The 26,473-nt window shown below is 36.0% G+C and overlaps 1 protein-coding gene across 3 annotated transcripts in view; it reads left to right on the forward strand.

Annotated features, from left to right (window-relative positions):
• The window catches only part of LOC306858089 (rho GTPase-activating protein 27-like), a 36,449-nt gene that overhangs the window by 5,037 nt on the left and 4,939 nt on the right, over positions 1 to 26,473 (forward strand). For 2 of the 3 annotated variants that reach the window (XM_079398485.1, XM_079398486.1), the window contains exons 3-9: positions 18,818 to 19,282; positions 20,335 to 20,544; positions 20,707 to 20,787; positions 23,123 to 23,230; positions 23,957 to 24,028; positions 24,721 to 24,792; positions 25,784 to 25,851. In XM_079398485.1, the coding sequence (XP_079254611.1) occupies positions 18,818 to 19,282; positions 20,335 to 20,544; positions 20,707 to 20,787; positions 23,123 to 23,230; positions 23,957 to 24,028; positions 24,721 to 24,792; positions 25,784 to 25,851 (1,076 nt within the window). The remainder of the gene's footprint in view (positions 1 to 18,817; positions 19,283 to 20,334; positions 20,545 to 20,706; positions 20,788 to 23,122; positions 23,231 to 23,956; positions 24,029 to 24,720; positions 24,793 to 25,783; positions 25,852 to 26,473) is intronic. The other variant, XM_079398487.1, reaches the window with a different exon arrangement.

Raw genomic sequence — 26,473 nt, forward strand, 5'->3', positions numbered from 1 at the left:
TATTCAAAGTTTTTATGTAATCTTTTTTATTATTATTATGACCAGTCTTAAAGAAACTTGTCTAAACCTTTTATACAACTGGTCCCAGACCAGACAAGACCAGAAAACTTTAAAAGAGCGTTACTGGGAGAACGTTTGTTCGTAACTTTGAGAGAACCTTGCCGAAACGCTAGTTCTGAGAACCTTATTATGAGATTTTACCCTACTAATGAACATTTGTGACCCTGGAGCACAAAACAAGTCATAAGCAGCGGCTATATTTGTAGCAATAGTCAAAACTACATTGTATGGGTCAAAATTATTGATTTTTTTTTTTTTTTAATGCCAAAAATCTTTAGGAAATTAAGTAAAGATCATGTTCCATGAAGATATTTAGTAATTTCCTACCTTTTTTTGGACTAAATATTTTGCACCCTTAGATTCCAGATTTTCAAATATTCATAACTCGGCCAAATATTGTCGTATTATAATAACAAACCATACATCAATGCAAAGCTTATTTATTCAGCTTTCAGATGATGTATAAATCTCAATATTTTTTGTTTATTTCTTTTAATTGACCCTTATGACTGGTTTTGTGGTCCAGGGTCACATTTGTTATAGGCTATGTTCGTTTTGTTGTAATTTAATTGTGTTTTTAAAGAAATTAACAACGTTTTGAAGAAGGAATTCGCAGCCCACTGTTTTGGCGTCCCATACGATTTTAAAGCAACTAAACGTACGTTTTGTGACATACTTGTGATATGTAAACATATGTATAAAAATAGTAGCTTACTCTTTCCGTTCCGTTGCTAACCGCGAGCGAGCTACTGTTGCTATGGTTACAGCATCACTAGTTTTGTGTGGTAACTGATAACGACGTTTGAAACTTTCCTCATTTAATAATCAAAATTAGCTGTTTTGGCCAGGTATAAAATGAAGAGTCGGACGGCGAAGGGTCAAACAACCCCAAGCCCTAATAATCGCTTTCTAATGCGGGCAAAAACGTATAGCTGTTATATTTCTACGTTTGAAGAGAATGTTTAGTTGTTAGCGACGTTTCGACCCTAATCAGACGCCCATTTCTGGAGCTCCCTGCCAAGTGATCTGCATGTCTATGGTTTGCTGTCCCTCACCGACACAGAACCGGCTTCTCCACCCGTTTAATCCAGCACCGACTCAAGACGCTCTATACGGTGCGTATGGAACACTTTGATTAGTAGACTAGAGTTAGCACCTCGCTATTTTATGAGAGAACCAAAACATGCTGCACGTATCTAAATATAAGCCTGCTAATTTGACTGTGTATGGGGGAAGGGGGTTTCAAGTCAAATGAAGAGCACAACAGGTTAGGTGAGTCTCTGCCGAGTGCCCTAGTGAGTGTGAGTGGCACTGTAGGGAGCTACAACCACTCCCACAAACACCTGTTTCCCTGCGGAGGGACGATTAAAGCAAGGCAGCATTAAAAAGATGGATTATAAACAGCGGATTACTACCGGTTGGGATATCGTTGGCAGCTTTTAAACGTTTGGAGACTTTCACTTGTGCAAACACCTGCTGTAAGGTATGACAGAGGAGGGATGCGGGGGGGCAATCTGAGTCGATTTGGGGATATAAAACTTGTATCGAGATTTCTACTTACAGACTATACATTTATGAAATGAGTGATATCACAATAACGTGAAAGATATATCGAGATTATATTAGCACGACCTATGAAGACCTAAAAATGAAATGCATCCAACTTGAATGCACCTCTTTTATTGTGTAGCCTACTATGTAGCTATTATGTTCATTTCTAAATTAAAATACATTTTAATGTTTTGGGGGCTTAAAGACAGAAGGTTCATTTAAGTGATGTAACTTTCCTGAGATTGTAAGAACGAAAAGTAATGTCGATAAACAGATAAATAAATAAATGGCAGAATAAAAAATAATTATAATTGGCAGAGTAATATAAAAACATATTTTCTGACTATATAAAAATAAGTCATTAATAATTATATATCATTTGATTCAATGTACAGTCAAGTTGAGTTTTGAACTTGGTATTTTTAAATAATTATTGATATTTGTGTATCTATATGTAAGGATGTGTGTGTGTGTGTGTGTGTGTGTGTGTGTGTGACCTACGTGTTTGAATTTTTTTTTTATAATTATTATTAGATAAATTATTAGAACATTTATTTATTTTAGTATTTATTTGGTTACACCACTTGACTAATTCTAACAATTTGAAAACAGATTATAATTTTTAAGAATTTGGGCATTTTGAAGTATGTTTTTGAGAGTTTTCTCTTTTTATCTAGACTTCCTTATTAATTATTGACCCGTATGTAAAAATTCAATGGTATTACCATCTAATACATCACTGTGACATTGTACCGCCATGGTACTTTTTGCTTGGTATTAACATCACTCTCTGAAATTAGTGGTCAGTCAACGTGTGATTTACACACACAAATGTCATCATAGAGCCAAGAGCCATCCATGCTGCTACTAAGATAATTATGCATAAAAAGTAATTTTCTTTGCATCTTTCCTAGAAGTGTCCATTTCTGCAGATCTGTTAGTCTGTGCTGTCTTCTCTATGGGATTTAGTTTGGTGGGATAGCACAAACTCTGGAGGCCTGCCAGTGAAGTTCTGGTTTCCATAGCGATGGTGGCTTCAGCAGTGGCATGGCTGAGGTGCCATTCAGTTCGGCGGGCACAATGCGTAGCACTGGTATATGTAGGTCAGCTTATGCTAATGCATCTCACACAGCGCTGTGCACTGGAAGACCTCAGATCCTAGTGCATGTGCATGACTGGAGCGTCACGCGTGAGTGTGAGCAGCATAGGTGGAGTAGTTTAGGATTACGAGAGATGCAAGTTTGTGCCCAATCGAGTCCTGAAAATTTAGAGTGATGCTACTTTTATAAATGAATCCAAGTGCAAATATTTGGCAGGTTTATCCTCATTGGAGTCCCATACTGCCTGTCTCTCCACTTAATCATTAAAACATTGCAAAAGCTCCACTCAGCAAAGCGATCACAATCTTAAAACTGCATACTAAATTTATATCAGCACATTGCATCTGTAATTCTTGTTCAATTACAACATTTTTAATGTGTTATAAAATAACATTTAAATATGCAAACACAAATTCTGCAGTGCAAAAGGTCATCGATTAATTATTGTATTGTTGCTGAGTTGTGTCTGCCTGTAGTGTTTATATCTGTGTGGCTGTTGCTCTGTGCTGATGTGCTCATTAATGTCTTTGCGCTTCGTTTAGTAATTAGGACGGCACTTTATAGGTGGGGAATACATTGTATGGGTCAAAATTATCCATTTTTTCTTTTATGCCAAAAATCATTAGGATATTAAGTAAAGATCATGTTCCATGAAGATATTTTGTAAACTTCTTACTGTAAATATATCAAAACTTCATTTTTGTTTAGTAATATGCATTGCTAAGAACTTCATTTGGACAACTTCAAAGGCGATTTTCTCAATATTTTGACTTTTTTTTGCATCCTCAGATTCCAGATTTTCAAATAGTTGCATCTCAGCCAAATATTGTCCGATTCTAACAAACCATACATCAATGGAAAGCTTATTTATTCGGCTTTCAGATTATGTATAAATATCAATTTCGAAAAATTTACACTTATGGTCACATATTTGGGCAGCTGCCATGAAAATTCAAGAAATGTCAGCACTATTTTGCAGTGTGTCATCATGGTATACTCCATTGAAAACTTTTTGAAATAGTTTAATTTATCTTTTTTATCTAATTATTGTTAGATTATTATAGTTTCTCTTTGAGAGATTACATATTTATACTCATGAATTTGTCGCACCACAGATCTGTTTATATGCCAAAAAGTTTATTAAACATGGTGAAACACTTATATAATATCATATTATCCATCTATCCATTTGCCAAATCACTTTTAGGGTCACAAGATGTTGGAGTCTGGGTCGAAGGCAGGAAAACGCCCTAGACAGATGGATTATTATATTATATTATACTGTATATATCAGTTTCAATGCTTATGGAAAGTAGTTTCAAAAGGCTAAAAAACACACATAAACTTCCTCAACCGGTAGATTGAGAGCAGCACTGAAGGGTTCTCGGTTCTCTTTTGCACTGGGCCATTCTGTGGGATTCCAGGTGTGAATAGGGGAAGTTTAGTTTTTTGCTATTGGAGAATTAATTCCAATCCAAAAGTGAAGAATCTTTCAGATGTCTTTTTTTTTCCTATACAATAATAGTCAGTGGTATTCTAGGATGCATAAAAGTTTCAGGAAGGAAGCATAAAAGTAATACAAAGTAAATTTTCAAATCAAATTGAAAATATCGACAGAGCCCAAATCAATAATATGAAACTTCATTGGCTCTTGTGTGGCATATGATTAAATGTCATAATGTCATCACACAAGAACCAGTGAGGTTTGAAAACCTTGATTGTCTGGGAATATCAGGTCATTTAAAAAGTCTATAGAAAATGTTTAATTGACCCTTCGATTGACAAGCGATCTGAGCAATCGTAACGCCACCGCCGAATCTGCCATCTTGTCCGACAAGTGAGAGTAGATTACCTTCGGTGGACTTAAACTTGACAAATTGTGTGTATTGACGTCTTTGCATGGTTGGAATAAAGTACCTTCTGATGTTCATTCATGTTTATTTTGTGCTTTAAGTAATATTAAAAGATGATTGGTTCACGCGCGCCGCTTGAACTGAGGCGCTACAGCGATCTGTCACGACACATTAAAGAGCCACAAAACAGTATTGTTTGAATTTATTATGGCAAAATTTGAAAGCTGAGACTTTGTTTCATACTAGAAGTAACCTGCTCTGTCTTGTCTGTCGACTCCGCGATGTATTTTTCACTGCGTGAGAACATAATGTGTAGTGAGAGAGAGGCATGGCTTGTCGTACATAGCAACAGTAACTAAGGAGGATGGGAATTTGCGAAGGGTCAGTCGGCTAGAAAGTATTACTTGTGAATTATATAGAATATTTTTTAATCCTTATCATAAAGGAATGGTATCCACTGTAATAAATGGTGAACTTCGAGTCACCTCACTGATAGTGTAAGAGTGTTTTCCACTCTTCTTAGAACAGGATGTGAAACTTTAACAAGATCATGGTAACACATTTTTAGTGTGGCCATGCTGCCGTTTGCGCTTAAGATTCTCGTCTGGTCGACAAAAAAAAGCTGACTAAAAAAACTTGAAGGAGGGACCAAAATATCATTAAGACCTACCAGTAACCTCAGTAGAAACCACCCAGAGCACAGCGGCATAGTTAATCACCAAAACAATCTAGAATTGTGGTGATGAGTTTTTAATTAGCAAAAACACGTTCATTATTCTTTGACTGGTACAGTAGTCTATTTTAAGGTTGTTGCATTTGCCACAGAATGTAAATGTGCACATATGTTTGAGAGAGGGGGAAGAAAAGGTGCCTGAGTGATGATGGGCAGATAATGGCTGCAGTGTGCTACAAGCTCTTAGACTTTTAGTTTTCAATGAGGTAATCCAGGATTCCAGGCCATGATTGGTGATGTAACACAGAGGGGGAGCTGCTGGGTCCCCTGAATGGCCCCTCTGTAAAAAATGTGTGTGTATGAAAAGAGAGGATGGAGATTTTGCAGCCTCTATTTCATTGGTTGATAAATAATTTGGTTAAGTAATCAGCAGCATGCTGTCCCCTCTGTGCACCCTACAATCACTTCTTTCTGAATTCATTATAGCTGTAAATTCCTTGGCTATCGACATGTTAGACAGAAGTGATGTTTCTGTGTAACATGCTGTTGCACTTCAGCCATCCTCTTAGTGTCATTTAGAATCAGATGGTGTTTGATGTACAATCTGATGAAATGTGTCTAAAGGACTTTCGTATTTCCGAATATATATAGTAATAAAATGTGCAAATGAGAACAGTATATTATTTTCTACATGATGGCTACAGTCACATTATTTGTATGGAATTATGCTGCCTTATCGTGCTTTTGGAAATTTCCTACTTTCCACTTCTGAAGTCGTAATTACGAGTTTGTTGTATTCAAGTGGTTTGTTGTCAGATCACAATTCATTCTTGCCTAATTCTTGGGAGAATCTTATTAAAACCAAAATGTATTGAAGATGTTTAGTCAAACATTCTCAGATAAAAGGTGCAAAAGTTGACACGGGGGCAAAAAGGTATACTTTTGTACCTTATTTACCCCTAAAAAATGAATATATGTACCTTAATGTTACATATTAATATATAATTAATATAATATTAATACATGTTAGTACCTAAATTAGTACCTAAGAAAGGGTACCCCACCCCCAGTGACAGATTTTGTGACTATCCAACAGATTTTCAATAAAATATAGCGTCCCATATAAACATTACAGGCACTTTTTGTATACATTCACATATCTAGATAGTAAGCTTGTTAACAATTCTGGTAATCTTTGTCAAATAAATGCTATTCTCAGTGTGTAAAATACATACAATATGCATCAGATTGTTATTTAGATATGTAAATTATGTGATGTTGTGGGAAAACGAATAGAAATGAATGCAATTGTTTACTCCTCTGCCATGTTTAAAGTTTATGGCCCGCCCAACTTGGAAATTTGATTTTATCAGCTGTAAAAACAGCTTGAGAGTTCGTTCTTGTCTAATTTCCAACTAGAAAACTCCTATTTATGATTATTCTGATGTACGTGAGGCAGCATTAAGGTCAGGCTTTACTTCCATGCAAAACAGAAACCATTAGTTATAAATGTTCATAATTACACAGAGAGTATTACATCTTTGCATGTCATAATTCGGTTTGCAGTAATTGCTGTAATGAATGTGTCCAAACAGGTTTTCCTGACCACTCCTCCAAACAGATAGTCCCACCCCCAAATTGGTTAACTGATTGGCTGTATCTGCTGGTTGGAATTCTCAAGCAAAAAGAGTCACAGCACCACAGAATTGAAAAAATATGACACACTTGGCATTATCGGCTTGCAGTAAATAATGAACCGCATAAAAATGTATAGTTATACAAACCTTCTGAATTATGCTTTTCGTTTTGTTTTTTGGATAAATCATGTGACAAGAAGTGCAGCAAGTCATGCAGACTGTGACTTAAACCCGGAAAATGCTACCTATTGCTCCTAGTTTTGTCTACACCCTGATTTTAACGCCGTATAGTATCTGTGGTAATCTCATGGGCGGTACAGCACCTGAGAAAGTGTTTGTGTTTAGAAAGGACCGGACGGTTGTTCCCATTCCTCTGTCTGCACAGTGGATTTCATACCATTGATGCTTAAGGAGAGAAACTCTTAGCTGCTGTCAGTCAAAAGCAAGGATTCCCTTAGGGTAAAAAATTAAATTGCAGAGTGTTATAAATAGTACGGGACATTGCGTTACACATTAACTCATGTCATTCCTGCTCATTTTTGATGTCTAATCTGGGCACCTTGCTAATTTTTCTAGATGAGTTCTAAATGAAAGTTCTAGTGGAGCTTGATCATCTAAGTTTTGTGTGTTTGTATTTAGCTCGACTTAGTAATATCCAGGTCATATAGCTGTAGGCTGCCATGTTAAAGATTTGAATAACAAAATTTCTTGTGAATAGTAATCCCTAAAACAGGCTGGAGCATTTTTACTTTAGGCTTGTTCCAGGAACTGTATATGCCTGGCCTTTGTCACTTATCCACGGCCATCATTAGAAGGAGGAAAAAGGGTTTGATGAAAGGTGTGATATCCAAACTGTAGGATCTCAGTGTCTTCTCAACCAGAGTCAGGGAAAACATTGTTATTTGAAATTTGCAAAGATTGGATTTCAGACGAGGAAGCTGTTGTCCTAGTCTGACTGCTTGGATGTAAAATAGTTGAGTAATTCCCCCTGCGTATCCTAAACATATTTCCGTTTTAAACAACACTAAACATTCACAGTTGAAATGTTGCTTGGCTCAACACAGTGACCTTTGTCCTCTCCTCTTTATCGTGCCACCACTTCATGGCATTTAAAATACACGTTGTTTTACCTGTTCATCAGCTTTTTGAGGCTTGTATACCTGTGTTGCTTTACACTTGAATCTAAATGTATTGTTAAAGTCGGCATAAAATGGAAAGTCACCCTATCTATTGTAATTGTAATCTATTGTTCATTGCAGCTTTAAGGTTTACTCTAAAACACATTCAATTGTATAGAATAAAATGCATAGAAAAGAAACATCTTGAATTGTATAGTATCTATTGTAATTCTCTTTAGATATAAGAAGTTAATGGAAATGCATTAAGTCATTGTCTCAAAATGTGCTCAAGTCAGGGTTATTATAGTAAACTAAAGCTAAAAACATAAAAAGTGTTACTATAATCGTCAATTGAAGTAAAAATTAATAACGTAAAATTATTTTAGCTTGTTGCCAAGCCAAGATTTTTCCTTTAGTTTTAACTTTGTGCTAAGAAAAAAATAAACCTAATAAAAATAAATAAAACCTATATAGACATTTCAAAAATAATAAAAAGACGCACAACAAAATGACTAAAACTAAATAAAAAAAATATATATATATAAAAATGAAAGCTAATTCAAAAAACTACAGTGTAATAGTATCTCAAGATACCTACAAGTCTAATATGAACTTGGTGTTTCTCATATACGCTATTAAACTCTTGCTACTTATCAAGAATCATGTCTATTTAAATATCCCAAGAGAAAGCTGATTAATTTGTCAGACTTTGATGTTATTTTCCTATTTTACTTCCATAATATGACATAAATTCACATTGACACAGTATCACATTTACAAGTGATATTCAACAAGAAAAATAGCACGGTGATATTGAATTGGGAATTGTAATATGAAAAGTGGGTGTTGCATATCAGAATGGAGCCAGTTTGCTAAAATAACGACCGAATGGCTATTTGGAAACCTAATCGCCTGTGCAGTCTACGTGAAATTATTAGAAAATGATAGGGAAAGGAAAGTTGTTTCAAGTTAATACATTTTGAAGAAAGATAAAGATGTCTTTAGAATAACATGCACCAGTGATTCGTGAACAATAAGACCAGGAGCACGTTTTAGGAAAATAACTAAAGTCTTAGATTATTTTCACTTTAAACTGAGTTATAAAAGACCAACCTCTGAGCAATCCTGTATGTTTATTGTGAAATGCAAGCATGCTTCTTTTATTTCTTTTTTTGGCTGTCAGAGGTGTGACGGTCAAAATGTGTAATTTTAAGGAAATTGAGGAAATGTACTCAATTCAGTGACTAGAGTAGGTTCTGTTTTGATGAGGAAAAAGAGGAAGTTAAACAATTCAGACTTGACAATACTTGACAAGATTTTTATGTTTGCAAAGTGACCTGAAATCAAGGAATTACACACCACTTCTTTTTTGACCCATTGTCTCTTTTCATATCTTCATCATACATTCATACGGTCGTCTCTCTCCATCCATCTGTTCTCTTTATTTGCCCCCTCCCCCTTTCACTCTAGCAGAGTAGCGCTTCAAGACAGATGTTCATTAGTGGCAACATCGGCTACGGATGCAGAGCGTGTATATGTTTGCATGAGTGTGTGTGTGTGTGTGCGACTCAGGGTCAGCTTGTTCACCATGATGCTCACTGTTGGATAACTTAGAGTTTGACTGTTTCTGATCAGCTGTACTGACTGATCTAAACAAAGACATGGTGGATTTCTACGGTAAGATTCGGACCAACCACCGACCCAGAAGCGCGATGCCTCTCTCTCTGAACACGCAGGTACGTCCACAACCTGGGCACGGAAATGCTCTTTGTTGTCACTTTGATGTGTGAAAAGTAATGAATTGGCTTGATGATTCAATATGTAACACATAGTGTCTATATACGAGTGATGTGCATTAGGTAGTGTTTCAATGTGGCGCATTAGTTGGATTTAGCATGTAAGTGTGCGTCTGTTGTGTTGTGTTCTCGGTTAGGATGTGGTTTCTTCCTGTTGAGACACTCCCCGGCGTAGATATCTCAAATGCACTGGTTAAACATCATCAGGGTCAAGTGTTTGTCACAGTAAAGTTGCCCAGTTTTGTAAAACTCTCTAAAACAGAGCAGCTGCGAGACAGTTGACCTTTAGCATCTCTGCAGTTCTGATCAGAAAAAGGACGTTTTGTTGAATTGCTCAGTCTGCAAGGTTCCAAGCGTCCATAATGTGATGAACTGCATACTGTGTCATTATAGCCTTCTCCCTATACATCCACTGCTTCTTTCTCTTTTTTCCTCTCAGTTAGCCTACTTGTGCAATTACTTATACAGGTTGTGTGGCTGTCTCTGTTGGCCAGCGCATTCAGATCATCTAAATTTATCTCACAAAAGGATGGCATACATTTAAGGCTGGGGATTTCATCACTCCCTTTGCTTTAAACGGATTTAAAGAGATAGCTCAGCCAAAAAAGAAAGTTCTGTCATCATTTACATACTCTCATGTTGCTAGAAACCTGCATGACATCTGTGCACACGAAAGGTTAAATGTTAAAGAATGTGCTGGAAGCTCTTTTCCATAGGATGAAAGTGAATGGGGATCTATCAAGGTCAATCAATTGAAGATGGACAAAATCAGAAATTTTGCTGATTTGATGCTCAATTATTAGCAGTTATTATTGGTGCTCAATTGTCAATAATGGTTCTTATTAGTAGTAGTGAGCAAACTGATTATTATTTTTGCGGAATCTGAGATACTTTTTTTTTCAGGATACTTTTATGAAGAGAAAGTTCAATAGAACAGCATTTATTTGAATATTTTCTAACATTATAAATGTCTTTACCATCAGTTTTGATCAATTTAATCTGTACTTTTGCTAAATAAAAGTATGATTTTGTTTTCTTTTAATCTTACTTCCCTGAACTTTGGTTGCTATCACAGTTTCCACAAAACTATTGCGCAGCAAAAACTGTATTCAACATTGATAATATTAAGAAATGTTTCTTGAGCAGCAAATCAGCATATTAGAATGATTTCTGGAGGATCATGTGACACTTAAAACTAGAGTAATGCTGCTGTAAATGCAGCTTTGCATCGCAAGAATAAAGTACATTTTACAATGTATTCTAATAAATTTTTTATAATATTTCAGAAAACTACAGTTTTTTACTGTACTCTTTTTACTGTATTTTTAATCAAATAAATGCAGCCTTGGTGAGCATAAGAGATTTATTTAAAAATGTTTTAATTAAAATCTTAATTATTCTAAACTTTTGACCAGTAGTGTGCACAACAGAGAATAGAACAAAAGACAACTGCACCTTTAAACTTCACTAATAATGAAGACTTAAATGTCTGTCTGGTCATCACACAAAGCTGTTGAAACTTAGAATATAGGTCATGTTGACTACCATATTTAATTTTTGACCCTGACAGCCGAGATCCCCATTCACTTTCAGAACTTGGAAAATAGTGGCCAGTATTTAAACACTTCTCCTTTCGTATTCCACAGAAAAAGAAAGTCATATGGGTTTGCACAGGTATGGTTTATGTTAGGTGAATAAATAGCATTTTAACTGAATTTTCATTTTTAGGTGAACCATCTCTATCTTAATCACTTCTTCAGTGCTTAATATGGTGGGTGTATTTGTGCGGCTATTGTTTGTGATGATTATGGTAATGAAGCTGTTTCCTGTCAGTTGATGCATTTTGGCACTTGTGGCTGAGAGACAGGCTTGGTCTGCACCCATGGTAAATATAGACCCAGGATGTGACGTGCTGACACGCTAGTTTTTATTTCCTTTGTTGTGTTTCGATTGTCACTCTTGCTCTTCTGTATCTTGTTCTGTCTTTGTGTCTGTCTCTCTCTCACACAGACGTTTCTCAGGAGAGGTATGTCCTCGTACAGGCCTCTCTCAAGGCTAAAGGTGAGCTCAGTACTGCAGTAAGCACATAAACATCTATTCCACAGCCATCTTCACTCTACATGCATGCGCAGGGAACTTCATGGGTTCTTCCGTATCATGTACTGGGTGATGAAAATTTTTTTTTGCAATCCCTGTTGAGCACTGGTGGATAAAGGAACATTAAGAGCAAACTAAAGCCTATTACTCTTTTTTGAATTATTTTTACAGTTTTCACTATATAACTTGTTTACTCATTTTCTCATATTTTTAGTTAAGCATGTAAACAAACCCCTAACCCAATGTAGTAAATGTCTGTGCACTGCTTTTGCAATATGCACAAGCATATGAATGAATATGAATGACACACTGTAAAAAAAAATTTAAAAAATAGTTGAGCAAACTTAAAAGTTTAAGGCAGCCAGCTTTTGAGTTTTCTCAACTTATTTTTGTAGGAGATTGAGTTCTCTCAACTTTTAAGTTTTATAAACTTAAAGTTGAGAAGTAAAAAATCTGCTGAAGCTGGTTGCCTTAAACTCTTAAGCTTAAGTTTTTTTTGTTTTTTTTTAAAGTGCACCATAGATAGCCCTATCTGTCACTGTGCTAAATAAGAACCTTGGATTGTTTTGGTTATTATCTATGATTTTGTGGATATGCTCTGCCCTGGCAGCTTTTAGAGTCTGTCTATAGCTGGACATACTGTTTTTCCACGCAATTCTAAAAACTTCCAAGTTAGTTTTTCTCCATTTGCGCTCAAGATTACGAGTTTCTTTCTTGAGAGAATGGGTATAACTGTTGTACCATGGCGCGGTACATTTTTCTCTAACCTTTTTCACTTTGAGGGGGGCAACAGCCTCTAATGTATTAGAGAAGATAGTGCCCATGTTGCTAGTCATTTCGTCTAGTTCATGTGTATTTATGGGTACACAGAGCAGTTGAGATAAATCAGGCAGGTTATTTGTGAATCTGTCTTTGGTGGCTGGAACAATAGTTCTGCCCGGACGATAACGCGGAGCCATATAATTAATATCAGTAATACGCAGCATGCACGATACAAGGAAATGATCAGTAACATCATCACTTTGAGGTACGATATCTATATCGGTAAGATCAATTCCATGCGATATAATTAAATCTAGCGTATGATTAAAATGATGAGTGGGCCCGGTGACGTTTTGCTTGACTCCAAAAGAGTTTATTAGGTCAGTAAACGCAAGAACTAACGCATCATTTGTATTATCAACGTGAATGTTAAAATCTCCGACAATTAGCACTTTATCAACATTAACCAATAGATCTGAGAGGAAATCTACAAATTCTTTTAGGAAATCTGTATATGGCCCTGGCGGTCTATACACAGTAGCCAGAGCAAGAGATAGGAGAGATTTCTTTTGCATATCTAACAGTGTAACATTAAGCAGAAGTATTTCGAATGCGTTAAACCTCCTGTATCCTGTTTTCTGAGTAACATTGAGAATATCACTATATATTGTTGCCACACCACCACCACGACCAGTCTGACGGGGCTCATGTTTATAACAGTAGCTTGGTGGAGTAGACTCATTTAGACCAAAATATTCATTTGGTTTAAGCCAGGTTTCAGTCAGGCAGAGTACATCAAAATTATTATCTGTGATCATTTCATTTACAATAACTGCTTTGAGTGCAAGTGATCTAATGTTTAGGAGCCCAAGCTTTAAAAATAGTTTTTGTTCATTTATTTTGCGTTTTTCTGGTTTAATCACGATCAGATTTTTTCTAGATCCTGCATTAAATTTATATTTTGACCTCGCTATTCGGGGAACAGACACAGTCTGTGTAGATTGGACAACGCAAGTACTTCTATCATTTAAGTGGGTAGAACCAAAGTCATCATAGTAGAATTGAGAATTTGAGAATTGGCTTACTAGTCAGATGGAGCGTAGCGTCCTGGAGATGTTGTCCGACAGGAGTTCCGCTCCGACTGCTGGGGTGCAGGCCATCAGCACGGAAAAGCCTAGGACGCTCCCAGAAAATATTCCAATTATTAACAAAGAGCAGTTCCTCTTCTTTACACCATGACAATAACCATTAGTTTAAAGCAAAAAGTCTACTGAACCTTTCGTGTCCTCGTTGATACATGGGAAGCGGTCCTGACACGATGATCGTCGTCGCGGGCGATGTGCTGCGTACAGTCTCGATCAGGCTCCTGAAGTCCCTCTTCAGTGTCTCTGTCTGCCGCAGCTTGGTGTCGTTAACCCCCACGTGCAGCACGACAGCACCGATGCTCTCATCGCCCTTCAGGATCGAGGGTATCTGCGCAGAAACATCGAGAACACGAGCACCAGGGAAGCAGTGAGTGTGCACTTTACCTTCAGCTAACGTAGCACGGACGTGCCGGACGATGGAGTCTCCGACGATCACAGCGTTGCGTTCTGTCTCACGGAGGGGAGCGAAGCGGTTCCGGGATCTCGAAGAGGTCATCCTCCGGGGCCTGGCTCGCGTCTTCCGCTGCTGGTTCACCCAGGGTTCGTGGCGTCCTGGCGCCGGAGTGAAGGACATCTGGGAAGATCGCGTCCTGGGTGCACAGGGTCTGTGCAGAGAAACACACGGAGTAGAGGTGGTGGGAGTGTTAGCAGCGTGCTATATACTTACCCCGGACTTTTGAGCATCAGCCTGGGATGTTTCCAGCGCGGCTCTTCGCTCTCTCAGCTGGGCCTGCTTCTCCACCAGGTTGCGGATCTGCCTCTCCATGGCCTCCAGCTCCAGCTGCACCGAATGCAGCTCGAATGTGTCCTCACCTGCACTCAAAGGTAGACACAAATCGGCCATTTAAGCAAGTAACAGTGAAACAATGGTAATGTGTGTGAATAGAGTATTAGCAATCTAAGCGAGATTAGCGGTAGCCACGCTGCCGATGCTAACGGGCTATAAGCTAATAGTAGACTCGAGAAATCAAAATAAAACTAGTGATAACAAGGCGCTCTGATTGGTTTTGTTTTAGAATGCTATAGGGGATATATTCACACGTTATAGAAACGAAAATGATAGTGTATAAAATTGTTTAATAGTTGAAAATAGACGATAAAGAATCAGCTTGACGGTGCTCAAACTCAAAACTCAAAACACGCACTTAAGTGGCCTTTTATTTAATTAACACTGCATTATCTGCAAGAACAGTTTCTTAAAAGTCATACACGAAGTACACTACACGTGCATAAATGATTAAGTTTTTTTTTTTCATAAGGTGGTGCAGTGGTCACTGACCATGCCAAGGTGTTGCTATTTGGTTGTTAAGGTGTTCCGAATGGTTTTTAGCACATTATTATGTGGTTGTTTGGTGGTTGGTTACATACTAATACACATGCAAAGTATTATATTATATTTTAAAATTATATTATAATTTTAACTGTAATGCGTTATTTGATATTTGATTTAAAGTAAATGTATTTTAAATTCACTAAATTGCATCTTCATCATCACAAATGTGTAATGAAAAATATATTTAAATACATTGACATACAAGTTTTAAAAAATACATTAGTTTTCCATAAATGCTTGTTAGAACATTCAGCACTACACTTGAACCACATTTCAAATACGATAGAATTATGAAAACACATTTACTTAAATCCTACTTAAATGCATAGTTCACCCAAACATGACAGAATATCGGTAACCAAAAAGTTGACAGTATAGGAAAAACCACTACCTACCAACATTCATCAAAACATCTTCTTATGTGTTCAGCTGAAATAAATTCATACAGGTTTGGAACAACTTGAAGTAAAATGATGACAATTTTCATTTTTGAGTGAACTATCCCTTTGAGTGTGTCAAAAAAAGCAGTATTGAGTTTAACTAGTTGCATTTAATATGAATTTTCATTTAATTGCAAATGAAATAAGTTATATTCAGTTCACGCTTAAGTATATTCTTTGAAAGTATTTTATTTCTGTAATAATTGCTTGTTTTAATAGTAGCCTATGCTCTTTTTTTCACAAGGGCAGGCAAACACCACTCAAACAACTATAACAATATGAACATGTCTGTGCTGTAAGAAAGTTCATGCAGTAACCCTCAAGTTGACAGATTGTGTTGTTCCAGGATCAGTCCCATAACCACTGGTCTAGTTCCATCACAGCAGTAGCACTACATACACTATCACAAACACAGACAGTCCAAAACTATCACTGATTCACTGTCCATCTGTGAGATGAGACGTGCTTCAATCTTTAATCAGGACCATGTGAGCTTTATCTGCTGGGGTTTATCCATCTGTAAACAGTACAAACAAAAAAAGATGAAATTTTGTGGTTCTCTTTGTGGTTTTCTTCTTTACGACTGTCGACTCTTGTTCTGTTTCCTGAGATCAGTGCACACAGGAAGTGCTCTCTTTCTGTAACGGGCACATGATGCTTCAGGCCTAGTCAAAATCACCTTGTTAGTTTGAACGTAAGTGTGTTTCCAGAGCGCAGTCGACAGTGGTATGGGTGTCGAATGCTCCTCAGGTTAGGGAGCGTTTTCTTTAGTTTTTCTTGCTGGTGATGTGGAGAGTCCCTCCGAGCATGCTTCATTTTGCATAGGGGAGAATTGTGGGAGGAGGGTGTGAAAGCAGACGCTCCATCCACTGTTTGTTTTGCTCTTTGTATAAATGTTTGTGGCATAGCACAATCACCTGTTTACATAAGGTCAGTTTCATTGTGAAAGGTCATCTGAATCAAGTTACACATGTTCAGTCTTCAGTCAAAAGCACACCATTTATATCATTTCATGACCGTATAATACCAGTTGACATTTAATTTTACTATCCTTAAGAAAAAAGCTGATATTTTATAAATGTATTGTTTATTTATATACATATGTGTGTACAGTTGAAGTCAAAATTTTACATACACCTTTCAGAATCTGCAAAATGTTAATTATTTAACCAAAATAAGAGGCATGTTATTGTTTATTTAGTACTGACCTATAAGATATTTCACATAAAAGATGTTTACATGTAGTCCACAAGAGAAACTAATAGTTGAATTTATAAAAATGACCCCGTTCAAAAGTTTACATACACTTCTTAATACTGTGTTGTTACCTGAACGATCCAAAGCTGTTTTTGTTTTTTTGTTTAGTGATAGTTGTTCATGAGTCCCTTCTTTATCCTGAACAGTTAAACTGCCTGCTGTTCTTCAGAAAAATCCTTCAGGTCCCACAAATTCTTTGGTTTTCTAGCATTTTTGTGTATTTGAACCCTTTCTAATAATGACTGTATGATTTTGAGATCCAACTGAGGGACTCATTTGCAACTATTAGAGGAGGTTCAAATGCTCACTGATGCTTCAGAAGGAAAAGCCATGCATTAAGAGTGAAAACTTTTGAACAGAATAAAGATGAGTAAATTTTTCTTGTTTTGTCTAAATATCATATTTTTTTCTTCAGAAGCTACAGAAGATACTTACATGTTTTCCAGAAGACAAATTAAGTTAAATTTACCTTTTTACCAAATTTACCAAAAAGTTTTCACACCCCGGCTCTTAATGCATGGTTTTCCTTCTGGAGCATAAGTGAGCGTTTGAACTTTCTGTAATAGTTGCATATGAGTCCCTCAGCTGTCCTCAGCGTGGAAAGATAAATCTCAAAATCATACAGTCATTGTTGGAAAGGGTTCAAATACACAAAAATGCTGGAAAACCAAAGAATTTGTGGGACCTGAAGGATTTTTCTGAAGAACAACAGACAGTTTAACTGTTCAGGACATACAAGGGACTCATGAACAACTATCACTAAACAAAAAAACACAGCTTTGGATCGTTCAGGTAACAACACAGTATTAAGAATCAAGGGTATGTAAACTTTTGAACGGGGTCATTTTTATAAATTCAACTATTATTATCTTTTATGTGAAATATCTTATTCAGGTCAGTACTAAATAAACAATATGCATTTGTATGATCCCTCTTATTTGGTGTATGTAAAGTGTATGTAAAGTTTTGACTTCAACTGTATGTGTGTGTGTGTGTGTGTATATATATATATAATAGCACACACAGTTTGTTCAGTATAAAAACCATTACGCCTATGGCGAGTCCCCATAAACCACAAAAACCAACGTGTGTGTGTGTGTGTGTGTGTGTGTGTGTGCATGTATTTACAAAATATCACATATTTTATCACATATATTTTATACATTTTATCACATTTTAAATGAAATCTAGAAATTGTCTTGAAAAACAATTATTGCATCTGAACATGGGTGTCAAAAATTTATATTTTTAGAACTTGCAGGTTAATATGTATAAAGATAAATCAGTATTTTTAGTTTATATTTTCAATTCAATTTTAATAATGCATTTGCATTTTGCTTTAGTGACTCATCTATGTGCTGTCAACCTGAAAGTAAATATTTTCATTAAAAATTCTATTTTAATAATTTTGTTTTAGCTTGGTATAAGGACAGTGTAAGGTCAATTATTATTATTATTATTATTTTAATTTTCAGTGTTATTTTTGTAACATTCATTTAGTATTATAGTTTTTGTTACTATTTTGAATTAGATTTTATTTGAATATTTTCTGTTATTGTTTTATAGTAGTTAAAGTTTTTTTTATTATTAGCTTTTACTTAATATATATATATAGCTTTTTATAAAGTTTTCATTTTTATTTTATTTATTATTTTAAGCATTTATCTAAATGAAAGTGAGAATTTTTGCTTTGGTAATTAACTGAAATAAAACTTTATCTTAGTTTTTTTTTTCTTTAATTTCATTTAATTTTATTAACATTATTTATTTAATTCTTTAAACAACGCTGTCTTTGTGATATTGCACACAAACAATGTCTTGCACTTACACACTAAATGGCTCTTCATACATGAAAATATAGCTTCCTTAGTCCTTAGTATAGTCAAATGGGTTCCTTGCAAAGAGAGCGTCATATTTGAGTGTCTTTGGTATCAAGTTTGAAAGCCCCTGCCTTGTTTAAGTGTATGATTCATTGGTATCGTTTCTGTCCATCAGGTAGAGGATGACAGCGCTCTCACGGCGGTGTACGTAAACCTCCCCCGGGTGCGTCGGATTACCCCTGACCCCTCCAGTCTCGTCGCTTCTCCATTACAGGGATTCCCAGACCTTCCCGATACCCTTCTGTTAGACTCTGCAGGATGGGAGATCCATACTGACGACCAGAGCGGGCGAGATTACTACTACCAACCCTCTACGGGCCGCAGCACCTGGGAGTATCCGCTCAGCTACTCCATGGAGTCGTCAGTGGGGACGGAGGAGGCCCGTTCTCCTCCCTCGTTCCCCCAGTCTCCCATCAGCTCGCCCCTAGTCCCTTCTCCTCGGAGGTGGAGCTCGGACTGGGAGAAGGTGCTGGATGAGAATACTGGCAGGCATTACTTCTTTAATCCCTTGTCGGGTCAGAGTTCCTGGGATCCCCCGGAGGACATCACCTCTCCAGTGCAGTTTCTGGAAGATTGCCTGGTATGGAGGTTTTATGGTACCATATTATGGTATTTGTGTGCATATAGACCTTAGTCAGGTTAGACACTATATTGGATTTTACATAGATGAAAACGAGGCTGTGAGGGATTGACAGTTTTTTACAATTTATATTTTAGAATAGAATAGATGTTTTTTGATTTTATTAATACACATTACTTTTCAGAGTCTAGAAATCAAACTTAATACAGCATACGTAGCCTAGGTTTTTGGACAGTGTTTGAGGGGATATTTGTTGGTTTTGGGATTTTAGTTGGCTTGGCATATTTTATTGCTTTCTGTCTCTTATTTTTAACCATTTTAAGTCATCTTCGGATCAGACCTCACACTGTTAACCTGGAAATAGTTTAATATTAATATCATGTAAATAATTTTATAGTTATGGTTATAGTTGTCATTCTAGGTATCAATGGGTATTAAACCAGTGGTTTTCAGCCATTTTGTCTCCATGATCCCCCATTGTCCACAGCAATGTTCAAAGACCCCATGATTTTTTAAATATATTTATATTAAAAAAATTTTTAAAAAATGTTTATATATATATATTTAAAATGTAAAATTAGATTTCCTCATAGTTATACAGGTCTTTCAAGACTTATTAATTGCATTATTTTCATCAATTGATTTTTCGTTGGTTTGGCTTATTTTATTGTTAGTTTTATCATTATTTTTCTCCTTAGATTTGATCAGTTGTTTCCTAATAGTAGACTAAAGTATTATATTGACTAGAGTTACATTAAAAATAGTATAATTAAAATTTAAATTTGTAATGTATGTGACAAATGAATATGCAAAAATAATGCAATGATTAAATTGCAATGATATTTTCAAAACAGTTTCTCAAACACTGCCTTTTTCTGCCAAAAAATGTTAATAAGTTCTATTTCCATTATGAAAAAAATTATTATTTAAAAACTACATGAAAAATTTAATTAAAAATATAACTTTTATATTTAAATTGAAACTGTAAAAAAAAAAAAAAAAAAAGAGTTTTAATATTATTTTTATTGTCTTCTTTACTCCCCAAAACGTAGCCTCCGCTTCCTGATGAGGACTACCCAGCATCTCCAGATCTGGAGGAGGAAGCATCTCCTCTCTCAATGCCAGCAGAGTATTGTTTGATTCATGTGAAGAAGGTCTCAATCCCCAGGGCCGGTCTGGATCACAGCGTCCCACCAGGCTGGACCCTCAGCAGCGACCCTGAAGGGGCCTGGGTCTTCACGAGCGACTACACACAGGAACAGGTACAGTACAGGACACTCAACACTGACCTCAGCGTGTCCTTGTTTGGGCTGACTTACTTCTTATTTGGGCTGATTAGCTTGCTATTATTAGTGAGGTGTATGATAGTATGGCTGTAGGCTAGTTTGTAATTTGGTGAACTTAATGAAGCGTCTTGTTGACAGTGGATCAAGTCGCTAGACGATCGAGGACGGACGTACTACTACCTTCGAGACGGCAGCAAGTCCCAGTGGAACTTACCTGAGGTACAGTGAGAACATTTTGGAGCGCCCACCTAAAGGCCTGTACACACCAAGAATGATAACTATACAGGTTATATGTTGTGTTTATTATAAGTTTATGCAGTAATGCTGTCTGCTTCTTTAAAAACTTGAGGTCTTTAAAGTTGGGTGGATTCTGATTGGCTGTTGACGTTCATCAGCTGGAAGAAATGGGTCTGATTTCAGTGATATCGTTTGATTATTATGATTATCAAAACTTTATAGTTATTATCTTTGGTGTGAACAGACCTTAGAGCAGTGGTTCTCAACGTTTTGTGTCCAAAGCCCCCCATCATCCATAACATTATTTAAAGGGGTCATCGGAGGCAAAATTCACTTTACAAGTTGTTTGAACATAAATGTTTGTTGGAAGTGTGTGTACACATCCATCCTATAATGATAAAAAGCTACCCAGTTTTTTTTTTTTTAAATCCCTATTTTAAAATCCCCTTTCTCAAATCAAGCTGTTCTGAGAGCCCTGTCAGAATGACGTAGTTCTGTACAGGCCCCCCCCCACGATAGTTGATTGACAAGACCGTCTTACCTTAGACCCGCCCTGAGTGAGCTGAGAGCTGTCTGCCTCCGGTGCAGGGGAAGACAAGATGTCTCTGATTAAGCGATTGAAGTGTTTAGTTGTTGGATGTAATAATGAATATAGCAGTCATCATTTACTCCAGACATCTGAGCCACTGAAGATGCAGAGGATTAACATTACTTTCGTTTTGAAATGAATGCGCCGATCCCGATCTGCCTAAATGCGTCCATGTTCGCCCAAATCATTCGTGATCCAGCTTTATCTACAGAAGTGAGTATAAGAGTTTTTATGAATCTTTGCAAATCGCCTTTCCTAATAATGTGCTAGTTAGCCAGTTTCGCGGCTGAAGTTTAGTATACTCCATAGATATATATACCTAGATACCTCATTATCGACTATTTCTATGGGCCGCGATACGTAAGCCACGGTTTGCGAATCTTTGAGCGCATTGACTGAGTGCGTCTACAACAGCAAGTTATACGCTTGTATATCTTTGAATATTCATTGATTATTCTGGTGAATGCGAGATGGCTGACGTGTCAACGTATCTGGCGCGGTCGAATAGGGATCTACACATTTCTATGGTCTGCTCGTCACTCCACAGAAGAGAGGGGCGGAGTCAGCAAAGGTCACTAGGATTTAAAGAAACATGAACTAGAACAGCATGCTGAAAACAGTGCTGATTTTGACAGGGTAAAGGTGTTTTTTACACTACCATTGAGAAATTTTAACCAAAGTATGTTATAGAATTTTCATTAAGACCCTAAAGAATCATATCAACTTATCCGATGGCCTCTTTAAAGGCCCCATGACTTTTTGTGATCAGCTGTTTGTGATGAGCTGGTTAGGGACTAAATGGATAGTTCATCCTAAAATTCAAAGCCTGTTATCATTTACTAACCCATGTGTCGTTTCAAACCTGTATGACTTTCTTTCTTCTCTAAAACACAAAATTCAATATTTTGAAAAATGCTGGTAACTAATTGTTTCAGTTCCCATTGATTTCCATAGTATTTTTTGTCCATATTATGGAAGTAGTAGTTTGGTTGCCAACATTCTTCTAAATATCTTCTTTTGTGTTCAATAAAAGAAAGAAAGTCATACAGGTTTGGAATGGAATGAGGGATAAGATTTTTATTTATTTTTTTCTCCCTCACAACTTAAAACTAGAAAAATGTATGTTCATAAAATGTATAAAAATGGGCAAGGCTTTCATTTTACTAACTTATCCAAGTCTAGAAATCATACTTTTATAATTAGACTTTTCTCCTGGCTGTCAAGGAGTAAATTAAACTGTGACGTATCTTGATTTTTTTGCTGTTTTATCATATTTTAATCATTCTTCTTAAGGATCCATTGAAAGATTGCTGAGAAGCACTGTCCTAAAGGGATAGTTCACCTGAAAATGAGTGAAACTGGGGATTACTTTCATGTTGGTCTGACCCCAAATGATTTTGTAAATGAAGTGATAACACAAAATTATATATTTGGCAGAATGTCCATGTTGCTGTTTTCCTTTTGTCAAATTAGATGGTAATTAATGCGCTAGGGGGGAAAAAACAATGTTCAATTTTTTTAATTTTCACCCAGAAATTGCTTGTAAATTTTACAAAGAAAAGGCAAGTAACAAAGTTAATTAAACTTGAAATTTTGAATTAGAAAAACTAAACATGTACTCCAATAACAACTTTGGAAAATCATTTTTACAGTGTACTAACATGCTCAAAAAAAAAAAAAGTCATAAAAGCACCATTTCTGAATAAAAATTGTCTCTGACACTTGTAGTACTCTAGAAGTCCAGGACCGTATGGAGTGGGAAATGGGGCCTCAGTAGAGCAGGATACAATGGGATCCAAGCAGAACTGGAGGCACAGTGCAGGATACCAGGAAGATGTATGTACACATTTTCTATGAATTTCTACCACCGCATGTGTTTACTTCATTCAGCAGCTCACCCATACTCAAAAACAAAGAGTGGTGCCCTGACGCATGTGATGCACACCTGATCCTTCTTGCGTGTCCTTAGTGACCGTGTGTCCTAAATAGGTTCTAGAATGCAGCTGAGACTCAGTTGGTTATAGAGTTGCTCTATTTACATCCCTCCTACCCACCCAGTATTTTAGATCCTATCATTTCAATATGCAAACATAAACTCAACATTTATCCTGTTTTCACTGAACTGATCCATGGAGATTAATTCACTTATGAACACACTAGTATACTGTACTATATTACTAATGGTGTTTGGTGTGTAGGGGAAAAATGTGGCCATGCACTGAAAATTTTATATTTTGACCAAAGTTACTTCTCTGTATTTTGAGTTTCTAGGGCATTATTGTATATTATACACACATGATTTTGTCTTAACAGAGGAGTCATTCAACATGTCCATTATAACAATGCCCATGAAGATTTACAATTTCATTCATTTACATGACTTTTCAAGGTTTAGAAATCACACTTTTCAAAAAATTTTCATAATTTTTTTGTTGGTTTGGCTTGTTGTATTTACTAATGCAATGAAAAAATGTAGTGGTGTAATAAAAATGAAAACTGCTGCTCTTTTTTCAGTATCTAGTATATTACTGTACTGAGTTATGTGTTATTTTCTCTTAACAGAAAAGTCACTTATCATATCCTCAGCATACACCAGACAGCGACACCTACAGCTATCCTGAGATGCCACAAAATGTGAGACTCTGCATCAAACATTTATGCCTTTTTAAATATACATTTTTATTTCAATGTTACAGTAAAATACATGAATGAATGCATCGTATTTAGGTATTATTCATGTGATAATTTTATGCTCATAATGTGCTTACTGGCATGAATTATAGCTAGAATCATGTGAGCTGATGAGTATACATGCCAAATCATTATTGAAATGTTTTCTCTCTCTTCTATGGTAAGTGTTGGGTTTGGTAATGCCAGTATAGAGGTGTTCCATAAATTGGACCGGAGAATATAATTATACAGTTACACAATACATGCCGAGTAAAAGTATTTATGCAGGTTAGAACTAGTGGAGCGATGTCTAATTGAAAGTTTTTGATTATGACTAGAAGAATGAACTATTTCATTCATTTAAAACAGTCTGTACACAGCAAACAGATCACCAATACTCACTGTAAACACATGAAGAAAGATCTAAGATTACAAAACATCTGATGTCAATATCCACATGCATGCAAATTAAACAATTTCATTCATTTACATGACTTTTCAAGGTTTATAAATCAAACTTTTTTGTTGGTTTGGCTTATTGTATTTACTAATGCAATGAAAAAAATGTAGTGGTGTAATAAAAATGAAAACTGCTGCTCTTTTTTCAGTATCTAGTATATTACTGTACTGATTTATGTGTTATTTTCTCTTAACAGAAAAGTCACTCATCATATCCTCAGCATACACCAGACAGCGACACCTACAGCTATCCTGAGATGCCACAAAATGTAAGACTCTGCATCAAACATTTATGCCTTTTTAAATATACATTTTTATTTCAATGTTAGAGTAAAAAACATGAATGAATGCATCGTATTTAGGTATTATTCATGTGATAATTTTATGCTCATAATGTGCTTACTGGCATGAATTATAGCTGATGAGTAGACAAGCCAAATCATGCTGAGTAAAAGTATTTATGCAGGTTAGAACTAGTGGAGCAATGTCTAATCGAAAGTTTTTGATTATGACTAGAAGAATGACCTATTTCATTCATTTAAAACAGTCTGTACACAGCAAACAGATCACCAATACTCACTGTAAACACATGAAGAAAGAGCTAAGATTACAAAACATCTGATGTCAATATCCACATGCATGCAATATTATTTTACCCCACTGTCCCCTGGTGGTTACTAGTGAGACTTGCAGCCTTCTATTCGAATATGCAAGTACCAAATAATCTTTGTTTTATTTACTATATTTTTACAGTGTATATAAGCATATATACTGTCACAAAGTATGGCTATATTGTTGCACAGCTCTTTATATAATGTTGTATATATAAGTATGTCCAATTTTATCCACATGTATGCTCATAAAAAATCAAAATATCTTAGCAGCCAGCTCTAAACTGCTAAATGTTGCTATAAAGCATGAAAATGTTCAGAAAGTATGAATAGTAATATCATGGTTTTACTGTGGTTAGGGCGGTTTAGCTATTCTTGGCATTGTGCTGGAAAACACTTCTTATCTGTGGATACTTGTGATTTTATTACATGTGCATTTTAAAGAGTAAAATGTATTGTTAAATGATTTGCTCCTAAATTTAAAACCATTAATGCACTTAAAAGGGTAAAACAGCTAAGCAGTAATCTACATTTTCTGCTTGACGTTGAACATTAAAGGCTATAATTTACTTTACTTTCATGATGTCAGACATTATTCTGTACATTTTTTCCTACAGAGAGGCTGTATTAATGAATTTTTTTTTTTTAGGTTTCAAACTTGGAAAAGGCTGGAATCCTGAACAAAACTAAGGTGTCTGAAAACGGGAAGAAAATTAGGTAAAGCTAGTCGTCGTGAACTCATATCAGTGGTGATAGTGGTTTGCTAACTTTAACTATATTGGTAACACTTTACAATAAGGTTCAATTAGCTAACTTTAGCTACTACACTGTAAAAAAAACTCACAAATCTGCTGAAGCTGGTTGCCTTAAACTTTTTAAGTTTGCTCAACTTTAGTTTTTTTTGTTGTTTTTTACAGTGCTATAAAAAATCAAAAGTTGAGCAAACTTGAAGCAACCAGCGTCAGCAGATTTTTGAGTTTTCTCAACTTTTAAGGTTTATAAACTTAAAACAACAAGTTGAGAAAACTCAAAATTCTGCTGAAGCTGGCTGCCTTAAGTTCTCTCAACTTTTGATTTTTTATAGCACTGTAAAAAACAACAAAAAAAAACTAAAGTTGAGCAAACTTAAAAAGTTTAAGGCAACCAGCTTCAGCAGATTTGTGAGTTTTCTCAACTTGTTGTTTTAAGTTTATCCAACAAAAAGTTGAGAAAACTGACGCTGGTTGTCTTAAATCTGCTGGCGCTGGTTGCCTTAAACTTTTAAGTTTGCTCAACTTTGTTTCATTACAGTGTACTTGATATAACATTAACATGAAAACTACTTCCAAAGCATTTTCAT

Source organism: Barbus barbus, assembly GCF_936440315.1.
Source record: "Barbus barbus genome assembly, chromosome: 38".
Classification (NCBI taxonomy): domain Eukaryota; kingdom Metazoa; phylum Chordata; class Actinopteri; order Cypriniformes; family Cyprinidae; genus Barbus; species Barbus barbus.